This window comes from Ranitomeya imitator, chromosome 5 (genome assembly GCF_032444005.1).
Source record: "Ranitomeya imitator isolate aRanImi1 chromosome 5, aRanImi1.pri, whole genome shotgun sequence".
Lineage (NCBI taxonomy): Eukaryota > Metazoa > Chordata > Amphibia > Anura > Dendrobatidae > Ranitomeya > Ranitomeya imitator.
The window spans coordinates 626,734,249-626,761,343 of record NC_091286.1 but is presented as its reverse complement, the minus strand read 5'-3'; the positions used below and the strand labels follow the sequence as shown (position 1 = coordinate 626,761,343).

At 44.5% G+C, this 27,095-nt stretch overlaps 1 protein-coding gene across 2 annotated transcripts in view; it reads left to right on the top strand.

Moving 5' to 3' along the window:
* Positions 1 to 27,095, top strand: part of ROCK2 (Rho associated coiled-coil containing protein kinase 2) — a 174,345-nt gene that overhangs the window by 65,579 nt on the left and 81,671 nt on the right. For both annotated transcript variants that reach the window (XM_069728101.1, XM_069728102.1), the window contains exons 2-4: positions 18,812 to 18,893; positions 25,387 to 25,487; positions 26,400 to 26,537. In XM_069728101.1, coding sequence (XP_069584202.1) covers positions 18,812 to 18,893; positions 25,387 to 25,487; positions 26,400 to 26,537 — 321 coding nt within the window. The remainder of the gene's footprint in view (positions 1 to 18,811; positions 18,894 to 25,386; positions 25,488 to 26,399; positions 26,538 to 27,095) is intronic.

Sequence of the window (27,095 nt, the reverse complement as noted above, 5' to 3'; positions counted from 1 at the left end):
TCACTAAAATGCCGCCGAGGAAAACGTATCAACCGGACTGTGATTCATACTGCCTGTGGTTCGGACAGCATTAATCTTACATCTGGTTCCCTTTAGATTCCACCAACCAGTTATCATTTTTTTCCTATTAATTTCTGGGAGGAACAACAGAGGAACGGCTGGATGCAGAATTATGAGAAAACACGTTTCTCGTTAGTGATAGACCTCCTTGTCTTCAGTGTTTAGAGGGCTTTATTCTTTTGTGTTGGGATAGAAATATGGGTCTATGCATGGAAAAATATCCTGTATTTGCACTGAAATTCGTAGCAAAAATCCAACACTGACCCTGGAGTTTCTGCTGCGGATTTTCAGCTTGATCTGTCATGTGTTTATGATGCGGTTATTAGCAGCAAATCACACGGTGTTTACAGAGGATGAATGACACAGACCGTCCATGGGGAAAGAGCAAACATATGAGCAATTGTTTTGTCTCCCCATCATTTGTTCGTTTCCCTGTGCACTGCATAATGTGGCCCGATGCGCTTTAAGGGGTTAATTCCATTTTCATATATCTATACTGTCAGACAGTGCTTGCACAAACAAGCAATTTTGCAATGTCCTGCTTGTTAAGGTTCACAGTAGTTTTTGAGATATTAAGACTTTTTCTTTTGTATACTCATTACCTTAGAGACCGACGACCTCTGTTAGGCCAGCAGAGCATGCGCAGGGCTTGCTGTCACTTTCCTATTGAGCTTTTGTAGGCCTTGTTTTGAGGCTGGTTGTAGGCCTCGTTTTGAAGCTGGTTGTAGGCCTCGTTTTGAAGCTGGTTGTAGGCCTCGTTTTGAAGCTGGTTGTAGGCCTCGTTTTGAAGCTGGTGGTAGGCCTCATTTTGAAGCTGGTGGTAGGCCTCGTTTTGAAGCTGGTGGTAGGCCTCGTTTTGAAGCTGGTGGTAGGCCTCGTTTTGAAGCCGGTGGTAGGCCTCGTTTTGAAGCTGGTTGTAGGAGACGTTTTGAAGCTGGTGGTAGGCCTCGTTTTGAAGCTGGTTGTAGGCCTCGTTTTGAAGCCGGTGGTAGGCTTCGTTTTGAAGCTGGTTGTAGGAGACGTTTTGAAGCTGGTTGTAGGCCTCGTTTTGAAGCTGGTGGTATGCCTCGTTTTGAAGCTGGTTGTAGGCCTCGTTTTGAAGCTGGTTGTAGGCCTCGTTTTGAAGCTGGTTGTAGGCCTCGTTTTGAAGCTGGTTGTAGGCCTCGTTTTGAAGCTGGTGGTATGCCTCGTTTTGAAGCTGGTTGTAGGCCTCGTTTTGAAGCTGGTTGTAGGCCTCGTTTTGAAGCTGATTGTAGGCCTTGTTTTGAAGCTGGCCAGGATCGCTGGAGCTCGCTATTGCTGCCTAATCCAGGCAAGATTGAGAGCAGTGCTTACAAGCTAGACCACAGCGGTGGTCGGTCTCCTAAGCAACTAGCTGTACATAAGTGTTAATATCTTAAGAAGGGTTGCAAATTTAAATAAGCTGTAAATTCCAAAAGTGCTCGTTTTTGCAAGCACTATCCAGCTATACCCATTTGTGAAGATGGGAATAACCCTTTAATGGTGAATTGATGAGCCAAAATTGCCATTTATAAATGCATCGTTACAGTCAGTAGTACCTTCTGGAGAGGTAATACTTCTTTAAGTAGTTACATAATTTCCTTCTTACATTAGATTTTTAAACTAAATTTTATATTTAGATCAGATCTTGTAACTTGAGACTTTTCCCTTCTCTTCCTTCGTCACTGATGTTGTTTTCCAGCTTAGTCATGTCTGACAGTTTTTTGGTTGTTGGCAGCATATTCTTAGCAATCAGGCTTTGCAGGGTCATAAAAACATAACTGCTGTTTTTTAGAAACTGCACCATGTTTTATATCAGATGATGAAGTTTGGCTCCATTAATTGCAATTCCAAACATGGCCTCTGAACAGATGTGGCGCTGTATTTGTTTGGGGGAGAAAATGTTTTTCATATCCCATACCACCCTCTTTAAGCAGTATCTTTTTGCAAAAAAGAGTGTCCGACTTGCCTTCAGCAAAATTGAAAGAAAAAAATTACATAAAATATTAATATATATAATGATGGGCCACATACCGCCTCCCCCCGACCTATTGGTCTTTTGTCTTCTCCATTTGGTCACAGATATATTGCAATATATTGGAAAATGCCCTTTCGTTTAGGCTGTAAATTCTCTGATCTTGAGACCCAGCCGGGAAGATGGTGCTTTCTTTGTGAAGGATGGAGGAAATGGTTTGCATTTTTTGGAACTAGATCATAAGGCCTGGCCTAATGTCTTGGAATACTATTATTTGTTAATGTTTCTTTGAGCTAGGTGTGGCAAAAAAAGAAAAAGAGCATGGCTTCTCTCCTAGCTTTTACTTTTAAATTCCTGTCGGAATTAGAGCGGACCTATCCCCCATAAAAGCAGAAGCAGCGGAATGTTCGGAACCTGTGGCGTCTCCTCGTCTCCTGATGATTTGTTGGCCAATGATATCTGAATCTTTTATTTTCTTAACGTTTTTTGCATTGGATGTCGCATTTAAAGTGGTTGATTGGTACAAACATCGATGACCTATTCTTCTGGCCTCGCAACAATCGACTGATTTCTTCTTCAGTAGCAGCCGGATGTAAACCATTTACAGGGCAGAACACGGCAGTAAATGGGAGGGAAATGGACGGAGCTGTGGTTTGCATTGCCTACATCTGGCCACTACCGGGACAAAAATCGGCTGAAAAGTACGAATACCATGTTTTGGCCTCCCATCGATCTCTTATTGTTGACTTATCCTACAAAGTGGTCATCAATATTTTAGTCTGGAATAATCTACCTTCTAACCAGGGCTGTGAAGTCGGTAAGCCAAACCTCCGACTCCTCAATTTCCATGACTCCGACTCCACCAAAATTGGCTCCGACTCCACAGCCCTGCTTCTAACATCTCTTAATTCTTTCTTATGCTCATCGTGTTGGCTTCCAATGTGCCAAATAACATCTTTCAAAGATTTCTCCATCCACATGGGTCAAACACACAAAAAAATTGTACTGGAAGTTTAGCATCCTCTTCCACCAAGGCAAAGCTTAAGGGTAGGGCCTTGTGTATAGGCGTTTGTTTCCAAAAATGTTGGGGGCATGAAGAGCAGCATGGTGGCTTGTAGAGTTGGTGCCAATCAATTCGCAACCTGGTCTGTTGTCCATATCGGTAACCTGTGGCCGCGGGTCCCAAGCCCTGAGGACAGCCTCCCTGATGGCATAGCCAGCTCTTCTTTTGATTTTCCTGCCTGACTCGACATCATCATTGTGACGTTATGGATGGCTGGCTATTCAGAAGAAGAAACAGATTCCATGAGGTTGTTGGGGCTCCCGTCCAGATCACTGAGGCTGCCGATGGACCGGGACATGCAAATCTATTCGCACAAGCTTTAGTTGCGTGGCATCGCAATATTTTCCATGCTTCTCTATATTTATGCTGTGGGAGCTTTATTTTATTCAGTCAAGTCTTTTTGGCTACTGAAGAACCTGATCGATGAGGGGACACTCACTGTATAGTTGAAGTTGGTTCATTGAGAGATTACATGGAGTACCATAGTCAATGGTTGTCTTTAGTCATCCTAATGTGGGCGAGATCATAACAAGAGTCTCATAGTTAACTAATTATTGTTAGAACTCTTTCTACTGACTCTGCCAACTTTTTTGAGAAGTGGGTGGCAGCACAAACTTCATCAGAATTGTTAACTAATTGATTAAATCAGGGTTTTGTGTTAAATACACTCTAAAAAAAAATTGGCAATTTTCTTTTTCTATACACAGCACAATCTTATTAAAAATAACACTGAAAACTCTTTTAGAATTGCCACTGGGGCTTTTCTAGACATTTCCTTTTGTTTCAGGAAACAACACATGTGCATAGCCACAATACCCTATATATTTATTGTATTGAAGCATCGTGTAAAGGTCGTTGTGAACGAAGGGGGAGCAGGATCAGCTGTGACCTCGCCGATTGTGATTGGTGGATCCTGTGTTATCATTAGAGATTAGTGGATCGCTTCACTCATTCACTGTCCCGGTCAGTACTTTCGGACCATGGACAGGAGCTGCCTTCTTCATTGGGTTCCCTGGCCCGCCTGATGGTTTGCCGACCAAACCTCTTCCGTGAATGACCCCTCAATCGGGTTTACCGTGATTTTCTTACTTGCTAAATATGGCTTGATGTGAGGAGGTAAATAGTAAATCCCTGGTGCAATGAAACAGACCGGGAGCAGAAGATAATTCTGTAAATTCTGACGCATCAATTTAAGCCTCTCGACTTTATCCGCGGTTTATAACGTCAGTGAAGAAACCTTTTAAATCATCAGGGAACCTTTTTCTTGCCAAGTCGCATAGTATTCTGCTTGGATGTGTACACAAAATCATTACACGGCAAACTTCAGGCTTATAGCAGCTGTCGAAACCTAAAATTTACATACATTCATTGTGAAAAAGAAAAGGTGTATATACAGTACAGACCAAAAGTTTGGACACACCTTCTCATTTAAAGATTTTTCTGTATTTTCATGACTATGAAAACTGTACATTCACACTGAAGGCATCAAAACTATGAATTCACACTTGTGGAATTATATACTTAACAAAAAGTGAAACAACTGAAATTGTCTTATATTCTAGGTTCTTCAAAGTAGCCACCTTTTGCTTTGATGACTGCTTTGTACACTCTTGGCATTCTCTTGATGAGCTTCCAGAGGTAGTCACCGGAAATGGTCTTCCAACAATCTTGAAGGAGTTCCCAGAGATGCTTAGCACTTGTTGGCCCTTTTGCCTTCACTCCGCGGTCCAGCTCACCACAAACCATCTCGATTGGGTTCAGGTCTGGTGACTGTGGAGGCCAGGTCATCTGGCGTAGCACCCCATCACTCACCTTCTTGGTGAAATAGTCCTTACACAGCCTGGAGGTGTGTTTGGGGTCATTGTCCTGTTGAAAAATATATGATGGTCCAACTAAACGCAAATCGGATGGAATAGCATTCCACTGCAAGATGCTGTGGTAGCCATGCTGGTTCAGTATGCCTTCAATTTTGAATAAATCCCCAACAGTGTCACCAGCAAAGCACCCCCACACCATCACACCTCCTCCATGCTTCACGGTGGGAACCAGGCATGTAGAGTCCATCCGTTCACCTTTTCTGCGTCGCACAAAGACACAGTGGTTGGAACCAAAGATCTCAAATTTGGACTCATCAGACCAAAGCACAGATTTCCACTGGTCTAATGTCCATTCCTTGTGTTCTTTAGCCCAAACAAGTCTCTTCTGCTTGTTGCCTGTCCTTAGCAGTGGTTTCCTAGCAGCTGCCATGAAGGCCTGCTGCACAAAGTCTCCTCTTAACAGTTGTTGTAGAGATGTGTCTGCTGCTAGAACTCTGTGTGATATTGACCTGGTCTCTAATCTGAGCTGCTGTTAACCTGTGATTTCTGAGGCTGGTGACTCAGATAAACTTATCCTCAGAAGCAGAGGTGACTCTTGGTCTTCCTTTCCTGGGGCGGTCCTCATGTGAGCCAGTTTCTTTATAGCGCTTGATGGGTTTTGCCACTGCACTTGAGGACACTTTCAAAGTTTGCCCAATTTTTCGGACGGACTGACCTTCATTTCTCAAAGTAATGATGGCCACTCATTTTTCTTTACTTAGCGGCTTTTTTCTTGCCATAATACAAATTCTAACTGTCTATTCAGTAGGACTATCAGCTGTGTATCCACCAGACTTCTGCACAACACAACTGATGGTCCCAACTCCATTTATAAGGCAAGAAATCCCACTTATTAAACCTGACAGGGCACACCTATGAAGTGAAAACCATTCCCGGTGACTACCTCTTGAAGCTCATCAAGAGAATGCCAAGAGTGTGCAAAGCAGTCATCAAAGCAAAAGGTGGCTACTTTGAAGAATCTAGAATATAAGACATAATTTCAGTTGTTTCACACTTTTTTGTTAAGTATATAATTCCACATGTGTTAATTCATAATTTTGATTCCTTCAGTGTGAATGTACAATTTTCATAGTCATGTAAATACAGAAAAATCTTTAAATGAGGTGTGTCCAAACTTTTGGTCTGTACTGTATATATATTTTCAACTTTGCAGAAAGGGTAAAAATTATTTTATACTGCACCACAAAAAATAGAATTTGCAGCAAATATATTTGTGCCTTAAAATTAAAATTGGTGTAACCCGGCCTGTAAGGTTAGTTTATTTCTACCAACTACCGTAGTTTTAATGATTTTCCAACACGGACTGTTTTTGTTTTAATATTTTTTTTTTTTACATCTTTTCTTCCAACAGTCTGAATATCTAATTTATTTTTCTTTTTGTATGTTTCAATTGACATGACCACGTTACATCTGGGACGAGATCTACGGTAGTGTTAAATGACCCCATTCACGTTCTCGTATAATATTCTGGAAATTCTGGAACAGTGCCTTGACAGACCAGATTTGTGTACGTTTGTATGTATATACTTAAGCATATTGTTATTTTAGTGGCTTAAAAAAAAAGTATATCATCGCAAAAAATATATATCAAAAAATAGTTCTGCCATATTCTGAGACCCAAGAAACCAAGGTTGGTTTTTACTGAAGAAGTTATATACTTGGAAACGCGTTGAAATGAAGCACCACCTTACTTCTACCATACTGAGCTATACGTCTCCATTCTGCCTCCAGCGCGAATATTGTCCACTAACTCCTCACTAATATTCTTAGACCCGGAATTTTTGTAATTTGTGGACATGTAGCTGTGGGAGATTTTTTCTTCTTCTTTTGTACGTGTGTGATGAACTGTATTCACTGTCTTCACTGGTATCATTGCAATTACAATTTTTGTTTTTTTGTGTGTATTTACAGTTGAAATATTTTTTTCATTTTAGTAGATTGCGTTTTTACAGACCTGACAATACCAACTACGATATGCTTATTCGTGTTTTTATTTTTGTGTTTGGAAGGATTCTATCTTATTTTTTTAATTATATTTTTACAGTCCTGCAGTATTTAGGGAATTGAGCGATCTCCCCCAGACTGGACTACATAGGAGCACAAAGATGGCAGCGGAGGGCACATGACTCCCAGATCGACCCCACTCATCTTATGTTGGTGACGTGATGCTCGGCCGACGCGTGGCTGGTGGGAATCATAGTGCCAACCTTGCCAGTCTTGGGAGGTGAAAGTTTGTTTTTCCTTTCAATTTCTCCTTTCTCTCTATTGGCGTTTGTGCTCGACTTCTTTATTAGACCTCATACCTACGTCTTGACTCTTCCTATGAATAAAGTCTTCTAAAAGGTTCCTGAAGGAGCTTAAAAGGCCCTAGAAAGTGTGTAAGCCTATTAGTTTAAGTGTTAGACGGCACGTAATAAAGCAATTTGATGAGCTTAGCTAATGAGCTCAATGAGCCGCCGCTAAATAACCACATTATAAAGTCATTAACGAGCGCAAATGAATAGCCGGGGTGTTCGGTCTAGTGTTATATTGTCTGAAAAATTATAAATTGGACAAAAATAATCTGTTCATGGGAGTTGTAGCCACGTTTTTGGACGAGTTGGACAACAGGATTAAAAGTATCACAATTGCTTTCTCCCAAGAACAAAGCCACAGTTGTCCATTTGTGGTATAAGGTGTTCTCCGTCCATGCTCATGTGCTGACAGTGTCTTCATTGTGCTTGAATAATATGTTCGAGTCCCCGCAGCTGCATGTATTGCGTCTGTTCGGCATGCACAACACATGCAGGGATTGCCTAACATCCGCAAGACATGCAGGGACTGCCTAACAGCCGGGAGACATGCAGGGACTGCCTAACAGCCGGGAGACATGCAGGGACTGCCTAACAGCCGGGAGACATGCAGGGACTGCCTAACAGCCGGGAGACATGCAGGGACTGCCTAACAGCCGGGAGACATGCAGGGACTGCCTAACAGCCGGGAGACATGCAGGGACTGCCTAACAGCCGGGAGACATGCAGGGACTGCCTAACAGCCGGGAGACATGCAGGGACTGCTTAACAGCCGCGAGACATGCAGGGACTGCCTAACATCCGCGAGACATGCAGGGACTGCCTAACATCCGCGAGACATGCAGGGACTGCCTAACATCCGCGAGACATGCACGGATTGCCTAACAGCCGGGAGACATGCGGGGACTGCCTAACAGCCGGGAGACATGCGGGGACTGCCTAACAGCCGGGAGACAAGCGGGGACTGCCTGACAGCCGCGAGACAAGCGGAGACCGCCTAACAGCCGCGAGACAAGCGGGGATTGCCTGACATCCGCGAGACAAGCGGGGATTGCCTGATAGCCGCGAGACATTCAGGGACTGCCTGACAGCCGTGCAGAAAAACCGCTGTAAATCTGTGATAAATCTGCAGCAAAAACGCAGCGTTTTTGCCCTGCAGATTTATCAAATCTGCTGCGGAAAAATCCGCAGTAGCCAAGAATACGTGTGCACATAGCCTAAGGCTGCTTTCACACATCAGGTTTTTTGTTTCAGGCTAAATCCGGCTCTCGGGAGAAAAACCAGATCCGGTTTTTCCCCCATTGACTTGTATTAGCGCCGGATTGCGCCGGATGGCCCAGCGTTCCTTCCAGTTTGATGCCGGATCCGGCGTACACTCAATTCCGGCGTCTGGAAAAAACGTCTACTGTAACGTTTTTTGTCTCCGGCGAAAAAGCCTGAAGCGCCGGATCCGGCGCTTCCGGCTGTTTGCTAGAATGGAAGCCTATGGGAGCCGGAAGGTACCGGATGCAGAAAATGGCGGATCCGGTAAACTGAGCATGCTCCAATTTTTTTTTTATCCAATAATCTAGAAAAAAAAAACGGATCCGTTGCATCAGTTTTTCACAATCTGCGCCGGATCCAGTTTTTCCAACATTCGCCGGATTTAGCCTGAAACAAAAAACCTGATGTGTGAAAGTAGCCCAAGATGTGTGCTAACTAGTGATGAGCGAGTATACTCGTTGCTCGGTTGGTCTCCGAGCATTTGACTGCTCGGAAATTTAGTTTTTGTTGCCTCAGCTAGATGATTTGCGGCTACCAGCCTGCTTGATTACATGTGGGGATTCCCTAGCAACCAGGCAACCCCCACCTGTACTCAGCTTGGCTAGCAGCCATAAATCATCCAGCTGAGACAAGGTAAACTAAATCTCCGAACAGTCAAATACTCGGAGGTCACCTGAGCAATGAGCATACTCGCTCATCACTAGTGCTAACCTTCACCCTCATTTCTTTACTCACTGTTATTGGCCTCATCAGCACTAGTTATTATCTCTTTTTCCATCTTCCCGAAAACTTTCTGGCCTGGTTCCTATTTGGAGATGTTTTGCAGATACCCATTACTCTTTAAAAGGTTGTTCCCAAAAATCTCTAATCCATAGGGTGAGGGATAGTTTGCCTGTCGGTTGAGGGTCTGACCACTGGGATTCACAGAGATCTGGAACCCTGAGAACAGAGCTCTGTAGCGCCATCAGGAATCGCGTGGAAGTGAGCGCCTTCTGTGCATTTCATCATCTATGAGTCTGTTGGAAATACCATATTTTTCTGACCATAAGACGCACTTTTTTTCCTCCAAATTTGAGAGGAAAGTGTGGGTGCGTCTTATGGTAGGGATGTAACGTGGGGAGGGGGCAGCAGCTAGTGGGATTGCACTGGGAGGCAGGAGGCAGAAAAATGTCCCTGCTGGGCTTCAGGAATCAGCCTGGGGAAACCACATTAAAGTGCAGTGAATATTCATTAGCCGCTTCCCCGTCCACCTATCAGCTGAGCAGTGAGTCAGGAGCAGCACATGAATACTCCTTCACTGGAACACACATGGTTTCCCCAGCGCTGGATTCCTGCAGCAGCTGGGGAGATCTGTTTGTCTGGTGGAGGAGGCAGCAGCAGCAGCAGCAGGGGCCAGAGGGACAAGATCCCTGCATACCTGACAGGCTGTGCTGGATGCTGAGTGCTCCAGCACAAGAACCTGTGTGATGTCATGAAGAGGGCGGGCTGGAGCATCACATGGCAGCACAGAGCCCTCCCTCATCCGATGTCATCACAGGTCCTGCAGACACCACACTACAATCTGCAAGCTTACTCCTGTGCTGTGGAGAGGCAACAAGAGGGAGCGCTCTGTGGTGTCATGGGATTGGATGCTCCAGCATTTTACCTCACCACAGTGTGGCTGGCTGCCACAATTAAAAGGTTAAGGTACCGTCACACTTAGCGATGCTGCAGCGATACCGACAACGATCCGGATCGCTGCAGCGTCGCTGTTTGGTCGCTGGAGAGCTGTCACACAGACCGCTCTCCAGCGACCAACGATGCTGGTAACCAGGGTAAACATCGGGTTACTAAGCGCAGGGCCGCGCTTAGTAACCCGATGTTTACCCTGGTTACCATAGTTAAAGTAAAAAAATAACCACTACATACTTACCTACCGCTGTCTGTCCTCGGCGCTCTGCTTCTCTGTACTGTCTGTGTGAGCACAGCGGCCGGAAAGCAGAGCGGTGACGTTACCGCTCTGCTTTCCGGCTGCCCGGCGCTCACAGCCAGACCAGAGAAACAGAGCGCCGAGGACAGACAGCGGTAGGTAAGTATGTAGTGTTTGTTTTTTTAACTTTAACGATGGTAACCAGGGTAAACATCGGGTTACTAAGCGCGGCCCTGCGCTTAGTAACCCGATGTTTACCCTGGTTACCAGCGAAGACATCGCTGAATCGGTGTCGCACACACCGATTCAGCGATGTCAGCGGGAGAGCCAGCGACGAAATAAAGTTCTGGCCTTTCTTCCCCGACCAGCGACATCACAGCAGGGGCCTGATCGCTGCTGCCTGTCACACTGGACGATATCGCTAGCCAGGACGCTGCAACGTCACGGATCGCTAGCGATATCGTCTAGTGTGACGGTACCTTAAGTCACTACAACACACAATAAAGCAGTCTGACACTTCTGTGATGAACTATAACTCCCAGCATGCCATAGGTTCTGCAGGACATGCTGGGAGTTATAGTTCTCCCAATGGGATCTCAAAGCAGCACTCCAGTGTTATTTTTCAGTGCTGGAGTGGAGCTTTAAATATATGCTCTGTGCCCCCATTCTTATACTCACCCTCCAGCATCTTCATACAGTACTTTACAGACACCACACTGGTCCCCAGCACCATCTTCTACCCGCAGCTTCCAACATAATAACATACTATTATATATAATAACAACACATATAATAGTATGTTTATGTTATTAAATATTTTACCACCCTTTTTTGCTTCAAATATATTTTTCCCTATTTTCCACCTCTAAAACCTGGGTGCGTCTTATAGTCCGGTGCGTCTTATAGTCCAAAAAATACAGTAGTCTGTGGCTTCACTCCACAGTCCTGTAGACAATAAAAGTGTTGGCTGTGCATTCATATTTGCACTCTATTTCCGATGGGGCTGTAGGGCCCCATTTTTGTGCTTTCTGATCCCCATCTCAGTAACTTTTTCTTTAAAACGTTCTTAACCTTTCACACAAACCTTGTAGGAAAGCATGCTCTTACTGCCCCCCCCCCCCCCAAAGTCATGCCAGCCTTATATGACCAGGATCTCTCTCGAGTCTGATGCACTATTCTTATAGTTCACACTTTGATTGGGTGATTCCTCTTCACCAGTATTCTGACAGCACTATATGTCCTGTTAATTAATTCCCCCGCACTTTTAAGCTTGCATTAATTGTCCCATGACTTGCGTCCCCATCTTTGTTATTCCTGCATGCATTTTTTTCAGACAGGAGAGCAGGAGCAGACACACAGATTCCCGCTTCCTGTAATCCGTCTGAGTCTCCGCTTTTTGAGACTGATTACATTTGACCAATGGAGTCAACCTTAAGTTAGAAAAAAGGAGGACCACTAATAGCTAGCTAGAGGATTTTTTCTCTCCTTAAAATGCAATTTTTTTTTCTTTGGGCATTTATTGCATTTTTTCATCAGCTGAACATGGGTTTATTAAAACTATTTTGCAGGCAGCACGGAGGTCCTGGGTTCAAATCTCTGGGGTCATGGAGCACTCCTGCCTGCAATTCAGCTGCTCCACATTAGCAGAGCAGCTTTTCTTCCAGGCAGCTCTCTCGATGTGTGTGACTGTAGATTTCATGCTGATTGACAGCTGAGTGACTGTAGATGTCATGCTGATTGAGAGCTGAGTGACTGTAGTTGTCATGCTGATTGACAGCTGAGTGACTGTAGATGTCATGCTGATTGAGAGCTGAGTGACTGTAGATGTCATGCTGATTGACAGCTGAGTGACTTGTTGGCATGCTGATTGACAGCTGAGTGACTGTAGTTGTCATGCTGATTGACAGCTGAGTGACTGTAGATATCATGCTGATTGACAGCTGAGTGACTGTAGTTGGCATGCTGATTGACAGCTGAGTGAATGTAGTTGTCATGCTGATTGACAGCTGAGTGACTAGTTGTCATGCTGATTGACAGCTGAGTGACTGTAGTTGTCATGCTGATTGAGAGCTCAGTGAGTGTAGTCATGCTGAGTGACAGCTGAGTGACTGTATTTGCCATGCTGATTGACAGCTGAGTGACTAGTTGGCATGCTGATTGATAGCTAAGTGAATGTAGTTGTCATGCTGATTGACAGCTGAGTGACTGTATTTGCCATGCTGATTGACTGCCGTCTCCCTGCAGTTAAGCAGCAGGGAGCCGGCTATCAATCATCATGATGTTGTCATTCAGTAGAGCAGAGGGGAAGAGAAGCCATTGCTCTGTTGATGTGACGTCAGCAGAAGCCGCAGAATCACCTGGCAGGACCTGTCCGTCACCACACTGTGCTGGCAGAGATCTGTATCAGGCACAACAGGCAGGTAGCGAGTAAACGATCTGTGTGTTAGCTCTTAGGCCAACTGTTGCATAGTCCTGGATAACCCCTTTAAATACCACAGAGGAGGAATGATTTGTATCCTGCATTTTCACCAGTTTCCCCTCTGCAAGCTCTAATTTGCAGTTGTCTCTGACCTAGTAGGGGGAGACCAGCTGCCATTATGTCTTTCATACACAGCACACACACACGAGGGATTCCTGTGCTCAGGTGTTTTTGAAGCCCATGTTCCGAATGTAGGACATTGTACAGCAGCAGTACTACTGGGGTGAGATAAACACGTACTAGAAAGCTGCAGTAGGATCTGTCTGTGTCCCTCACTCTGCTCCTCCTCTTCATAGACTTCAATAGGCAGCTGATATCTGGCAGTCCCTCTTGATGAACACGGATTTTAGCTATTGATGAATTTAGGAGGCGAGGCAGGGAAGTGGCTCTCGAGTGGAGAATAAAGCAGATTTTTTTTTCTATATTACAAAGTTTATTTTGCTTGTACTCTTGATTTATGCAAAGTTTATTGAAACGATAGCGGCCATTTAACGGCACCTTACAGTACATCCATGTATATTTTTCGGTCTGCACGTCTTCTTTCCTGGAGTACGTTATGATTAATGGCTTTTCTGGAACGTATTTGCCAACACATTTGTTTTGTAGTAATGTCTTTGTTTTGTTAGACGCATGCTTCCTCTGAGATGTATGTCTGGGTTATACCAAAGGTTCGGAGAATTAAGAGTGACAGTGAGTGAGGAAATTGTGCACAGCTTTACTGTACAGATGGGGAGCAGGTTCATCGCTCTGGCTCTTATCTCCACATGTGTTTACACATGTTTTCCTCCTATGTGGTGGTCTTCTGCTCACTTGTATAAATCCAGCTGGCCTCCCATCTATAGCAGATTCTTTTCTTTTTTTCTTAATGATGATCCATTCTCATAAGTATTGGGATCCACCTCTTGCCTGCTGTGCACTTTAGATGGCTGTCAGTTGAATGATCTCAATGTCGGCAGCCATCTCTGCCGTCTCTCCCATACGCAGGAGAGCTCGGTCTCCAAAGTACTCCTACATTCTTTGTGAGAAAGACCTATCTGCCAGGGGTCTGTCTCCAGGAGAACAAGAGGATCAGCAGACCCCCATACACTAAGAGTGTTGGCTTCACGGTCGAGCAGGTGCATGCTGCCGTACATCACCAAGCACAATGCTAAGCATCAGGAGGAGTGGTGTAAAGGCTCCACCACTGGTCTCTAGAGCAGACGAAATGACGGATCCCACGTCTGTCAGACGACTCATGGATGAGTTTGGTTTTCGTGAATACCAGGAGAACATTGTGGCTTTGTGCCAGCTGTATAGTTTGATGGAGGATGGATAACGCTATGGGGTTATTTTTCAAGGGTCAGGCTTGGCTCCAGTGAAGAGAAGTCTTAATTCTTCAGCTCAAGACATTGGATAATTGTTTCTGTAAAAAGTTTGAGGAAGGGCCTTTTCTGGCCCCCATGGTGGTGCCCAGTGCACAAGGTCCATACTGACATGGTTGGAGAAGTTTGGGAGAAGAACATGATTCCCGCACAGAGCTTCAACCTCAGCCCCATCCAACATCTTCTGGATGATCTGAAACGGAGATTATGAGCCTGGACATCAGGGTCTGATCTCACACATGTTCTTAATGAATGGGAAAAATGTCACAGACGCCTCCAAAATCTGGTAGAAATCCTTCCCCGAAGCGCAGGAGTCGTTATATCTGTAGAGGGACGGACTCCGTATCAATGGCTATGGATGTAGAATGGGAGGTCATTAAAGCTTCATATTCTTTTTTTGTGTGCATATATAGAAATAATGTATGTGCCTGTGTGTATTATTCACACTTTGATCTTTGTATCATGATTTCCCTGCATAAATTGCCCTTTCTGACTATACCCGGGTATGGTTAGTTTGCTTCACCTTCCTCCTACTTTTCTAGCAAAGAAGAAGTGACTTGCTGATGTCCTCCCCCGACACCCGGGAACATGCTCCGCTGTCATAATAATACGAGTATTTTCCGGTTCCCTTTTTTGGCTGATGACTTCACGCTGCTTTGTTTAGTGTCTTTAGCAGTTTTCCTTCCTCTTTTTCAGCTTTGTACTTTGGCCTGTTTATCTGTGTGATTGTTCCCATGGACAGCAGACTAGTTAGTTTGTGCACTGCCAGTTTGGCCAGCATCTCTAACATCTGATGTAGCATAGGTGGCCCAGACATGATCTGGAACCACAAGATCAGAGGAACACACACGTGTGTCTTCAATAAAATAAAGATTTTATCCAAGTACACATGAGAATTGTGTGCTCAAAGACGGAAGGTGCTGCCTTTGCCCTACCCTCCGCCGCTGCCTCTTTGGTGCTTCCCTCCGCAGCGGCCTCTTTGGTGCTTCCCTCCTCCGTGGCCTCTTTGGCGCTCCCCTCCTCTGTGGCCTCTTTGGCGCTCCCCTCCTCTGTTGCCTCTTTGGCGCTCCCCTCCTCTGTGGCCTCTTTGGCGCTCCCCTCCTCTGTGGCCTCTTTGGCGCTCCCCTCCTCTGTGGCCTCTTTGGTGCTCCCCTCCTCCGTTGCCTCTTTGGTGCTCCCCTCATCCGTGGCCTCTTTGGCGCTCCCCTCCTCCGTGGCCTCTTTGGCGCTCCCCTCCTCCGTGGCCTCTTTGGCGCTCCCCTCTGCCGCGGCCTCTTTGGCGCTCCCCTGCGCCTCGGCCTCTTTGGCGCTCCCTCCGTGGCCTCTTTGGCACTCCCTTCTGCCGCGGCCTCTTTGGCGCTCCCTTGCGCCGCGGCCTCTTTGGCGCTCCCCTCTGCCGCGGCCTTTTTGGCGTTCTCCATCGTGGCCTCATTGGCACTCCCTTCTGCCGCGGCCTCTTTGGCGCTCCCTTGCGCCGCGGCCTCTTTGGCGTTCTCCATCGTGGCCTCATTGGGTCTCCCTTCTGCCGCGGCCTCTTTGGCGCTCCCTTCTGCCGCGGCCTCTTTGGCTCTCCCATCCTCCACGGCCTTTTTGGCGCTCCCTTCTGCCGTGGCCTCTTTGGCGCTCCCCTCCTCCGCAGCCTCGTTGGCGCTCCCCTCCTCCGCGGCCTCTTTGACGCTCCACTCCTCCGCGGCCTCTTTGGCGCTCCCCTCCTCCGCGGCCTCTTTGACGCTCCCCTCCTCCGCGGCCTCTTTGACGCTCCCCTCCTCCGCGGCCTCTTTGACGCTCCCATCCACCGCTGCCTCTTTGGCACTCCTCCCCCCGACGCAGCCTCTTTGGTGCTCTCCTCCGCCGCAGCCCTCACTACTTATGTAATAAACCTTTCCCTACCTGTCGGGGTCCCTCCACTAGAATTTTTAGAGACAATTGTTTTTTCCCCACAATGATATATACATTTGTAATCTAAAATATTTGGTCAGTACCATCATCGTGGACACTCACAGATTGCACATTTGCGCTGCTCTTCTTATGAGGTTGATGACTGAAATGGATATCTGTGACTGTGATCTGCGTTTTCGGTGCTCCGACTTTTACTAATGGTTTTCTGAAAGCTGTGGACTCTCATTTGATTGTATGTTTAGCAGCCGCTCTGCCAGAACTGTAAGTCGCCCACACGTCATTTGTTTGAACAGTCCGATAATAGGAAAGGTCCGGGGTTTACAGATCTGTCATAGCGCAGAGGAAGGAGAGCATGAAATCATTTCAGTGGCAGGTTTCCTGACATCTGGAGAAGAGACTGCCGGCTTCCTGCTTCCCCAGATATCTCCGCACCAGCACGGTGCTGTATAAAACGGCACAGAGCCATCCATTTCTTTTTTGTAATGCATTTACAGTTAAAGTGAGCAATAACTATGGTCACACTGGTGTTTTAGCACCTACGTTGATCTGTGATCTATGACCGTCCATTGACTCTTTGCCCGTTGATCGTGGACTGTTGACATTTTGGTTTCTCACTCCATTTACTGCTCCTTATATATATATGTTACATGGAGGCTGTGACAGATGCCATCACCAGTGTCCACAGCGATTATATTTGCTGGTAAACCTGCGATTAGTTTGCTTGTTGACATATTATCTTTACATACACATGGTAGTATTCTTCTTTTGCCTGTGTTAAAGTGTTTTAATAAGGACCTGTTATTTGCCGTAAAAAAATAATTTTTTAACCTAGTGTAATTCCCTCTGTTCTCCTGAATCTGGCGGTGTTTTTCTTTTGTTCCTGCGCCTCTTAATTCCTGAGTTATGGCTTTCTCTTCTGTGTACTTAGTATATTTAGACAAGTAGGTGAGGTCCTCAAAAATATTTTTTTCTAGGGGCATTTTCTCGAGAAGTATTCCCAGTTGGCATAAGCTTAGGGTAGGCTTTTTCCTGTGTGAGACAGTCTGAGAGGAGAAGAGCAGATTATGAACAACTTTCAGCTTTCATCTCATGGCAGTCAGCATGGGGGGTGCGGGAGAGATACATTAGAGCTGACAGCACCGTGAGAGGAGAGCTGCAGCTGCAAAAGTGTTTGTAATGAAACGAAACTCTGCTGCGCCACGCACCGGGATGGACTGCTGTGATATGAAAACTAAAGTGGGATTGTAATCAGACTTATATCTGCTTTACTCCTGACACTTGTGATCACACACAGCTCTGAGGAGAACGGACTATCTGTCATTACCTGTCTCACACTAAGAAATCTGCTATAAGCTATTGTGGGGGCGTGTTCTTTTTTTCCACTGTGTGTTGCCACCGTTGTATGATTGGTCAACGTCACACAAGGCAAGAAGTGCACGCCTCCAGATAAAATTTCTTGGTAACACCCCTTGTTTTAACATAAATTATAACCTAAGCAAATATCTCCACAACTGAGAGAAATAAAAAAATAAAACCTATGTTTTATTGAGCCCTGTAGCCACTAATCCGTTATATGACCAGTTTAACATGCTCCAACTGCGGAAAGGTCCGCTTTAAATTCTTCATATGAGGGTTTGAGTTGCGGAAAAAGACCCCTCACTGAGCCTTACATGGTCAGATTGATGGTCTGTGGATCCAGCAGCTAGGTGTTAGTAGACCCAACCTCATGGACTATTATTGTTGGTATATTCACCATAAGTGACAATTCTGAATAAGTTATTAAACTGTATTTAGGCCTCCATTTTCTTAAAGCAAATGCAGTTTAAAAATAGGATGAAATTGAAAATCTTCCAGATTTGTCTTCTCTTTATTTGGGTTTATCTAAACGTTTTGGGTATCCCAAGACCACTTAAAGTCCCTTGAAGCTGGAAATGCACAGCCCGCTGTTGACCACATAACCACTGTATAACCTATAACTAAATATTTTATTACGCACTGTAATTGCCGTCCATACAGGTCAAAAGTGCTGCTCTTACTTTATTCCCACTGCTCCCTGAAGTATTCAGTTTTTTTTGTTTTTTGTTTTTTTTTAAGATCCTCCATACGGTTCCTGAGATATGGGACGTTTTATTTTGTACTAACTTTTATGATCTTTACCAAGAGGGTGTGTCTCACTAGGTAAGAAGGCAGTACACGCCCTCGAGGAATATGAGGCCACGCCTTCTTGGTAAAGACCATAAAAGATTACACTAAATAAAAAAGCCAATATCTCTGGAACTGTATGGCGGATCTTAAAAAAACAAAAAAAAAAAAAACCCCAAAAACGGAATTCTCAGGGGAGCAGCGAGAATAAAACAAGAACATAAACTGTCCGCTAATGGACCTTCTTTAATGATCAGAGTCTAACCTATGTAATAAGGCTTTGCGTCCATCCCTGGTCAGCAGATGGGAGGGAATCTGACTCGTTGGCCGGTCTAGCGGCAGGTTTATCCCCTCCACTATGTATCGTTGTGTGTGACCATTAACAGCTGAAGTCTGGCCACCACGGCCCAATAATTAACTCATGATTTCCTTAACAGGTCACGTTCTATTAACTTTTGTTTCTGACATTTTTTGTTGTTTCTTTCATTCTAGGATGGACTCAATTCCTTGGTCCTTGACCTCGATTTCCCTGCACTACGAAAGAACAAGAACATTGACAACTTCCTAAATAGATGTAAGAGTCCTGGTATCATTTTGCTCCTATTTCTAAAGTTGTTGTTTTTTTTTCTATTTTTTTTTTTTTGTATGTCAGTAATGAATTGGTGGGATGATTTCCTAAGGCTCTGCCTACATCTGCATTTACCGTGATATATGGACACAACGACATCCCGCTGGACACCAGCCGTGTCTGGCAGAAATCGGTGACTTGGGTTTTGCCGCTGTGTCGATCTTTTTGATGTGAAAAATAGGCACACGGCATCAGCTCTCCCGTCATATACAGTATAACCTCTTTGATGTGTTCTTCAAGCTTCATCTTCATAACCGGGATATTGTGGGATAGTGATTGTAAATACAAGCAAATTTGCAATTTGCTGCTTCTGAAAATATTCTCTTGTTTTCGAGATATTAACACTTTTGTTTACAGCTCATCCCCTTGGAGACCGACCACCGTTGATGGAGAGTAGAACATGTGGAGCGCTTACAAGCTCCTTTCTGATGAGCTGTGTTGAAGCTGACCAGGGTCGATGGAGCGCACTTACACCTCCTGTTTCCCGGTCACTTAGTGCAGTGTTTAAGCCTGGTCGGTCTCCTAGGCAACTCACTATAAACAAAATGATAGAGAAAGTGTTAACATGTGCAGCAACTCCTGAGATATTAATGAGAAGTACGGTAAATTCCAAAAGTGCTCGTTTTTTTCAAGCCCCATCTAAAAATATCCATCTATGAAGATGGGAATAACTCTTTAGTCAAGATGCAATGTGGCATTCGACAGTGTCTCCTAGGCGTACATGGCCACTAAATGGTGATAATAAAGTATTCGCAGGTTCCTGCACATAATACACAATGTGTTACTTTAGTATGGTAAGAACACTTCGTTTCTTTATGAGGATTTTGGAGCCTTGGAAAAAAAACGCTTAATATTATGTTTTATGTCTGGGTCTGCACTGTGACTGGTGGTGACACGGGTCGCCTGGTCAAGTGCCGCTGGACGCTGATACGACTATATATGAGAGAGTGGGGTACTGTGACCACGACCATCAAGTCACAAGAAAAACACATCTGGATCCATTTTTATTTTTTTGTGACTTGCTTGTTCCGTACCTTATGCACCTGCATAATATATATATATATATATATATATATATATATATATACACACATGCCCACACTATATATATATATATATATATATATATATATATAATCTTGTGTAGTGTAGCAATAACATGGAATGATCTTGGGTCACGAGACCAGTAAAGCTGCCAAATTCTCTGTGTTACCCCATCCTAAAATAGGATTCATTTTGATTTAAAGTAAAAACTCGACTATGGTGCTTTTGGCAGACTTTTTTTTTATAATTATTATTTTTTTTTTATTTGTGCATTATTATTTTTATAGCCTGTTTTGAGAGCAGTATTTGCCCAATTGTATTAGTTGCAAGCAGAAAAAAAATACCCCAAAACTGTCAAAAATTACGTGAAAAAAAGTTCTCACCAACTACTGTAGCTAAACTTTCTTTTTCTTTTCTTTTTTTAATTTTATTATTGCGTCCAGCATTGAAAACTCATGAACATTTGTGACGCCCATAATTGGGCGATTTTTAGGTTCTTTCGTGTTCAAAAATGTGATGAAAATACAAACATCCGTACTCCATGTTTATGTGATCGGAGTACGGATTGTGTCTGCGCATCGGACCTTGGTAGCGCACTTGCTTTCAAGGGAGTCTTCACGGAGCGCTTTGCGGTTTTAGCGCCCGGTGTCCTGCGTCACACTAAGGGCTCGTGCACATGACTGATTTTCTCCTTCTAGTGCTGTCCGTGGGTTTTCATGATACTCTTCGTATCCAGCATCCAGAGATCGCAGGCGCAGCAGCAAGAGGAGCACTGGTTAAACGGAGGATGCCCTCCATGCTTCCTGCTGTGCCTGCGATCTCTGAATGCCAATCAATCCAGCCATACAAGAAAAAGAAAGATGCACACTAATGTATCACTTATGAATCATCAGTAATAAATGCAAAACTCTTAAAGGGAACCTATTACATTGGATTAGAGTTAACCTCCTGGTAAATGGCGTTAATACAACCAGTTGTGGAAATTATTATTATTCATAAATCTATTGAATAAAATCAACTTTAAAATTACCTTTGTTCGTGGGAAAATCCATTTAGTCAATATCTCTACCCACACAGTATGTTGTTCTTTCAACCCCCCAAAAAAGTATGAACCACCAGTGACCGACACATAGAATGATGTCCCAACAGCCCACTACAGAGTATGATGCCCACACAACCCTCCCACACATATGGCATGATCTCCTCACAGTATCATTGCTCCTACAGCTCCACACCCAGTACAATGACCAGGGTGGATTTGATTTAAATCTAACTGATTTAAATCACTAGTCAGTAAGGCTTGATTTAAATCAGTGATTTAAATCAAAGTTTCTACCTAACTGAATTTGACTCCGCAGAGGTCCCAGCCTCTTCTTCACGGCAAAAATGTTACAACATGAACAGAGTTGAGAAAAAGACCTTAATCCTATTGTTCTACAAACCTATGAATACAGAATCAACCCCTTCAGTGCCAAGTCCAAGAAGTTAGACAATATGTTTCTGATTGTTTGGAGTGGAATACATCTGCACAACACAAGAAGAATGTGAGTCATCTTCATCACCGCACTTCTCATGATGTTGCCTCATTCGCGCCACCAGGCCTTGCATCTCTTTGTTGCATCGTTTGCATTTTGCACGCATGCCTGCCTTAGCGATAGCCGAAGGAGCTTCATTAAAATATTCCCAAACTGGGTCTCTTTTACGGCCTGCTGCCATTATAAGGAAATAATGTAATAAACCTCAGATCGTACACACAAACAGATCCAGACTTGTCTGTCTGTGGCTATGCTGCAGTATTGTGCTCAAAGTTTCACTTTCATTTTCTTGTCTGCTTGCCCTTCCTCCTCCTCACACTTAGGGCTTGTTTCCACATGCGAGAAACACGTCCGTGTCTCGCATGTGGAAACGAAGCTCTGGTGCCGGCACTCCGGAGCGGAGCGTGCAGCTCCATGTGTTGCTATGCGGCCGCACGCTCCACTCCGGAGTGCCGGCACCAGAGCTTCGGACGTGTTTCTCGCAAATGGAAACAAGCCCTTAGATTCACATTCTTCTTGTGTTGTGCAGATCTATTCCACTCCAAACAATCAGAAACATATTGTCTAACTTCTTGGACTTGGCACTGAAGGGGTTGATTCTGTATTCATAGGTTTGTAGAACAATAGGATTAAGGTCTTTTTCTCAACTCTGTTCATGTTGTAACATTTTTGCCGTGAAGAAGAGGCTGGAACTCTGCGGAGTCAAATTCAGTTTTGAGAACTGCGTAAGTAAAGCGAGCGTCTGTGATAATATAGGAGAGAAACTGCCCACTAATCCTACAGAAACCTCTGGAAGAGCATGGCATTGTGAATGTTACACATATACAGCCTTTATTCTACTGAGTTAAACAACTCGGCTTTATCTCATGATGGAGAACCTTTGGATGGTAAAATATTTTCCTCAAAAAGCAGTTTATTGAAAAAAATCCGATTTGAATAAAAAAAATCCGATTTTTTTTTAATTTTTTTTTAAAAAAAACATTGATTTTTATCTACCCTGATAATGACCTCACAGCCCCCCTCCACAGTGTTATTGTCCCCATAGCTATCCCTCCCCACAATATGATGACCTTTATATCCCCCCCACCTCCACAGAATAATGGTTTCCACATCCCCCAACACACAGTATAATGGTGCCCACATCCCCATCACACACAGTATAATGGTGCCCACATCCCAATCACACACAGTATAATGGTCATCACATCCCTCCCACACACAGTATAATGGTCATCACATCCCCCACATACAGTGTAATGGTTATCACATCCCCCCACACAGTATAATGGTCATCACATCCCCCCCACACACAGTATAATGGTTATCACATCCCCCCACAAAGAGTATAATGGTCATCACATCCCCCCACACACAGTATAATGGTCATCATATCCCCCCACACACAGTGGCATGGTTCCCACGTCCCCCCACACACGGTATGATCTTTCACTGCCCCTAATACAGAATGACAGTTCCCACAGCCCTTCCCCCATCACACAGTATGATGGCCCCCACATTCCCCCACACAGTTTAATGTTCCCTCATATTCTTACACAAGTGAATGCCAAACATGCTCCTTTGTACACACTGAGGCTTCATTCTTCATCATCTAGTGTCATAATTGCGCCTGCTGCTCTCTGAGATGGCCAGGCTGAATGGTAGAAGACGGAGCCAAGGACTGTGGTCCACCATTATATTCAACGTTATCTGCATCTCGAGGGTGTGGATACGGTTGAATTTGTAATGTAGGGCGGGGGTGCAGCAATATTCGGCACCAGGATCCTCCAGCATTGTAATTCAAGATTTCTTATACAGGGAGAGACATAGTTACATAGTTATTAAGGTTGAAGGAAGACTATATGTCCATCTAGTTCAACCCATAGCCTAACCTAACATGCCCTAACATGTTGATCCAGAGGAAGGCAAAAAAACCCATGTGGCAAAGAGTAAGCTCCACATTGGGGAAAAAAATTCCTTACCGACTCCACATGCGGCAATCAGACTAGTTCCCTGGATCAACGCCCTATCAAGGAATCTAGTGTATATACCCTGTAACATTATATTTTTCCAAAAAGGTATCCAGTCCCCTCTTAAATTTAAGTAATCAATCACTCATCACAACATCATACGGCAGAGAGTTCCATAGTCTCACTGCTCTTACAGTAAAGAATCCGCGTCTGTTATTATGCTTAAACCTTTTTTCCTCCAGATGTAGAGGATGCCCCCTTGTCCCGGTTTCAGGTCTATGATTAAAAAGATCATCAGAAAGGTCTTTGTACTGTCCCCTCATATATTTATACATTAACATAAGATCACCCCTTAGTCTTCTTTTTCCAAACTAAATAGCCCCAAGTGTAATAACCTATCTTGGTATTGCAGACCCCCCAGTCCTCTAATAACCTTGGTCGCTCTTCTCTGCACCCGCTCCAGTTCAGCTATGTCTTTCTTATACACCGGAGACCAGAACTGTGCACAGTATTCTAAGTGTGGTCGAACTAGTGACTTGTATAGAGGTAAAATTATGTTCTCCTCATGAGCATCTATGCCTCTTTTAATGCATCCCATTATTTTATTTGCCTTTGTAGCAGCTGCCTGACACTGGCCACTGAATATGAGTTTGTCATCCACCCATACACCCAGGTCTTTTTCATTGACGGTTTTGCCCAGAGTTTTAGAATTAAGCACATAATTATACATCTTATTACTTCTACCCAAGTGCATGACCTTACATTTATCCCCATTAAAGCTCATTTGCCATTTATCAGCCCAAGCTTCTAGTTTACATAAATCATCCTGTAATATAAAATTGTCCTCCTCTGTATTGATTACCTGCAGAGTTTAGTGTCATCTGCAAATATTGAAATTCTACTCTGAATGCCCCCTTCAAGGTCATTAATAAATATGTTAAAAAGAAGAGGGCCCAATACTGACCCCTGTGGTACCCCACTGCTAACCGCTACCCAGTCCGAGTGTGCACCATTAATAACCACCCTTTGTTTCCTATCCCTGAGCCAGCTCTCAACCCACTTGCACATATTTTCCCCTATCCCCATTATTCTCATTTTATGTATCAACCTTTTGTGTGGCACCGTATCAAAAGCTTTTGAAAAGTCCATATACACTACATCCACTGGGTTCCCTTGGTCCAATCCGGAACTTACCTCTTCATAGAAACTGATCAGATTAGTCTGACATGAACGGTCCCTAGTAAACCCGTGCTGATACTGGGTCATGAGGTTATTCCTCTTCAGATACTCCAGTATAGTGTCCCTTAGAATGCCCTCCAGGATTTTACCCACAGTAGAGGTTAAGCTTACTGGCCTATAATTTCAGAGTTCAGTTTTTGTTCCCTTTTTGAATATTGGCACCACATTTGCTATACGCCAGTCCTGTGGCACAGACCCTGTTATTATGGAGTCTTTAAAGATTAAAAATAATGGTCTATCAATGACTGTACTTAATTCCTGCAGTACTCGAGGGTGTATCCCATCCGGGCCCGGAGATTTGTCAATTTTAGTGATTTTTAGACGCCGCCGCACTTCCTGCTGGGTTAAGCAGGTGACATTTAATGGGGAATTTTTATCACTAGACATTTTGTCTGCCATGGGATTTTCTTGTGTAAATACTGATGAAAAAAAAGTCATTTAGCATATTGGCTTTTTCCTCATCCTCATCCACCATCTCACCCAGACTATTTTTAAGGGGGCCAACACTATCATTTTTTAGTTTCTTACTATTTACGTAGTTAAAGAATATTTTGGGATTATTTTTACTCTCTCTGGCAATGAGTCTCTGTCGACGCTTTGGAAAACCAACTTGTCTGGCATTTTTAAATAGAGATTTTTTTTTTTCTCTTTAAGATGAAAAAGTTGTGGGCGACGTGCGCCAGCTACAGATGAAGGCGGAAGATTATGATGTAGTGAAAGTGATCGGGCGAGGGGCCTTCGGTGAAGTCCAGCTGGTAAGAAATGTGCTCAATAGCCCGAATGCTCGTTCTTTATTCCCCAAAACTCACGGTAAACTGGATGGAAGCTCCACAGATCTCTTAAAGGGGCTGTTCATTACTAGGAGAACCCCTTCTTGATCACAATGTTTGGCCCCCATAAAATAATAAAGCCTATACTCTCCTCTCATGGCGGCACCGTTCCATTGGTGTCAGCTCTTGGGGCTCCCATGTGATTGTTGTGATGCTGGCGCCCAATCAGCGCTGGCGTCACTGTGGAAATGAAGAGGAAGTCCGGGCTGCAGTGGAACTTGGACTTCCTCTTCCTGCTCAATTCGACAGGAGGCGGGGACAGTGCTGATTGGGCACCGGGGTCATGTGTCACTACAGCGCAGGAGCCCCAGGAGACCGAGTGCCAACACAGCGGGAATGGCGCCAACATGGGAGGCGAGTATGAGCTTTATTAATTTTTGGGGGCCAAACGAGGGATACGAGAAGTTGTCCAAGTAGTGGACAACTTCTTTAACTTCCATAATCCCCGGGTTGGTTCTTGATTTGCCCGGCTGCCGTGCCATCATTTGTGCGTCATGCCACACAAATGACAATAGCGTCAGTTTGAGTAATCTAATTCCGCACCGTGGACCCCGGAAGGGATTTGTGAGCCCCCTGTCTGGCAGCCTGAGACTTCTGACCAGATCTCCTGTTTTACCTCCTGACTGTGAGCCCAGGCGCCACCATTCGACAGCAGTGGGTGTGAGCACATAGTCCCGAAATGCTCGGCTCTACACACTGCTGCCCCATTAGTTTGGGGTGCCCCATCTTTGATGATTTGGGCTGTGTCGCCCACAGTCATCAGCTAGTATTAGTGCGTATGATTTTTGATTTATTTCCTTTTTTTTTGTTTACTCCTTTTGTACCTTTTTTTTACAGGTTCGGCACAAAACCACGCAAAAAGTTTACGCAATGAAACTGCTAAGTAAATTCGAAATGATAAAAAGATCGGATTCTGCCTTTTTTTGGGAAGAGAGGGACATCATGGCCTTTGCAAACAGCCCGTGGGTAGTTCAGGTAATGTTCTGTATTTATTCCCCCCGCCCTCATTTTCTCTACTCGGACTTGTCCCATTTTAGAAAATGTTTGGCTACGAGCTGCCGGAGGTGCAAAAACAACCAGCCTGAGTTTTACATGCCTTCCCCGGGTTCAGTGCTGGCTCTCTGCAGCTGGCCGAGTCTGTGTTTGTAGGTCGATTGGCTGCAGCGCTGTCAACATGATTTCAGCACTGTAGAATAATAATAATAATATATATTTTTTTTAGATCATAATCTTTATTGGGGGGAAAGAGGATGGGATGATTGAAATCTTGTAATTTTCACACTGACCACTAAAGCTATTTGAGACTTCCTGTTCTTTACAAAAGACTTTTCAGAAGTCTCGTTATCCGCAGAGGCAGGACTATAATGACGGCTGCTAACACCGTATCCACATATCACAGCTCCCAAGACAATGACTTTTGCACACACTCATTAGATGCTTCACTACAGAACAAAGAGTCTGGGTCAGTCTGTTTCTCCTAATGTGCATGTAGATTTCCTGAAACCAGAAGCTGTGTGAAATTTGCACAAATGT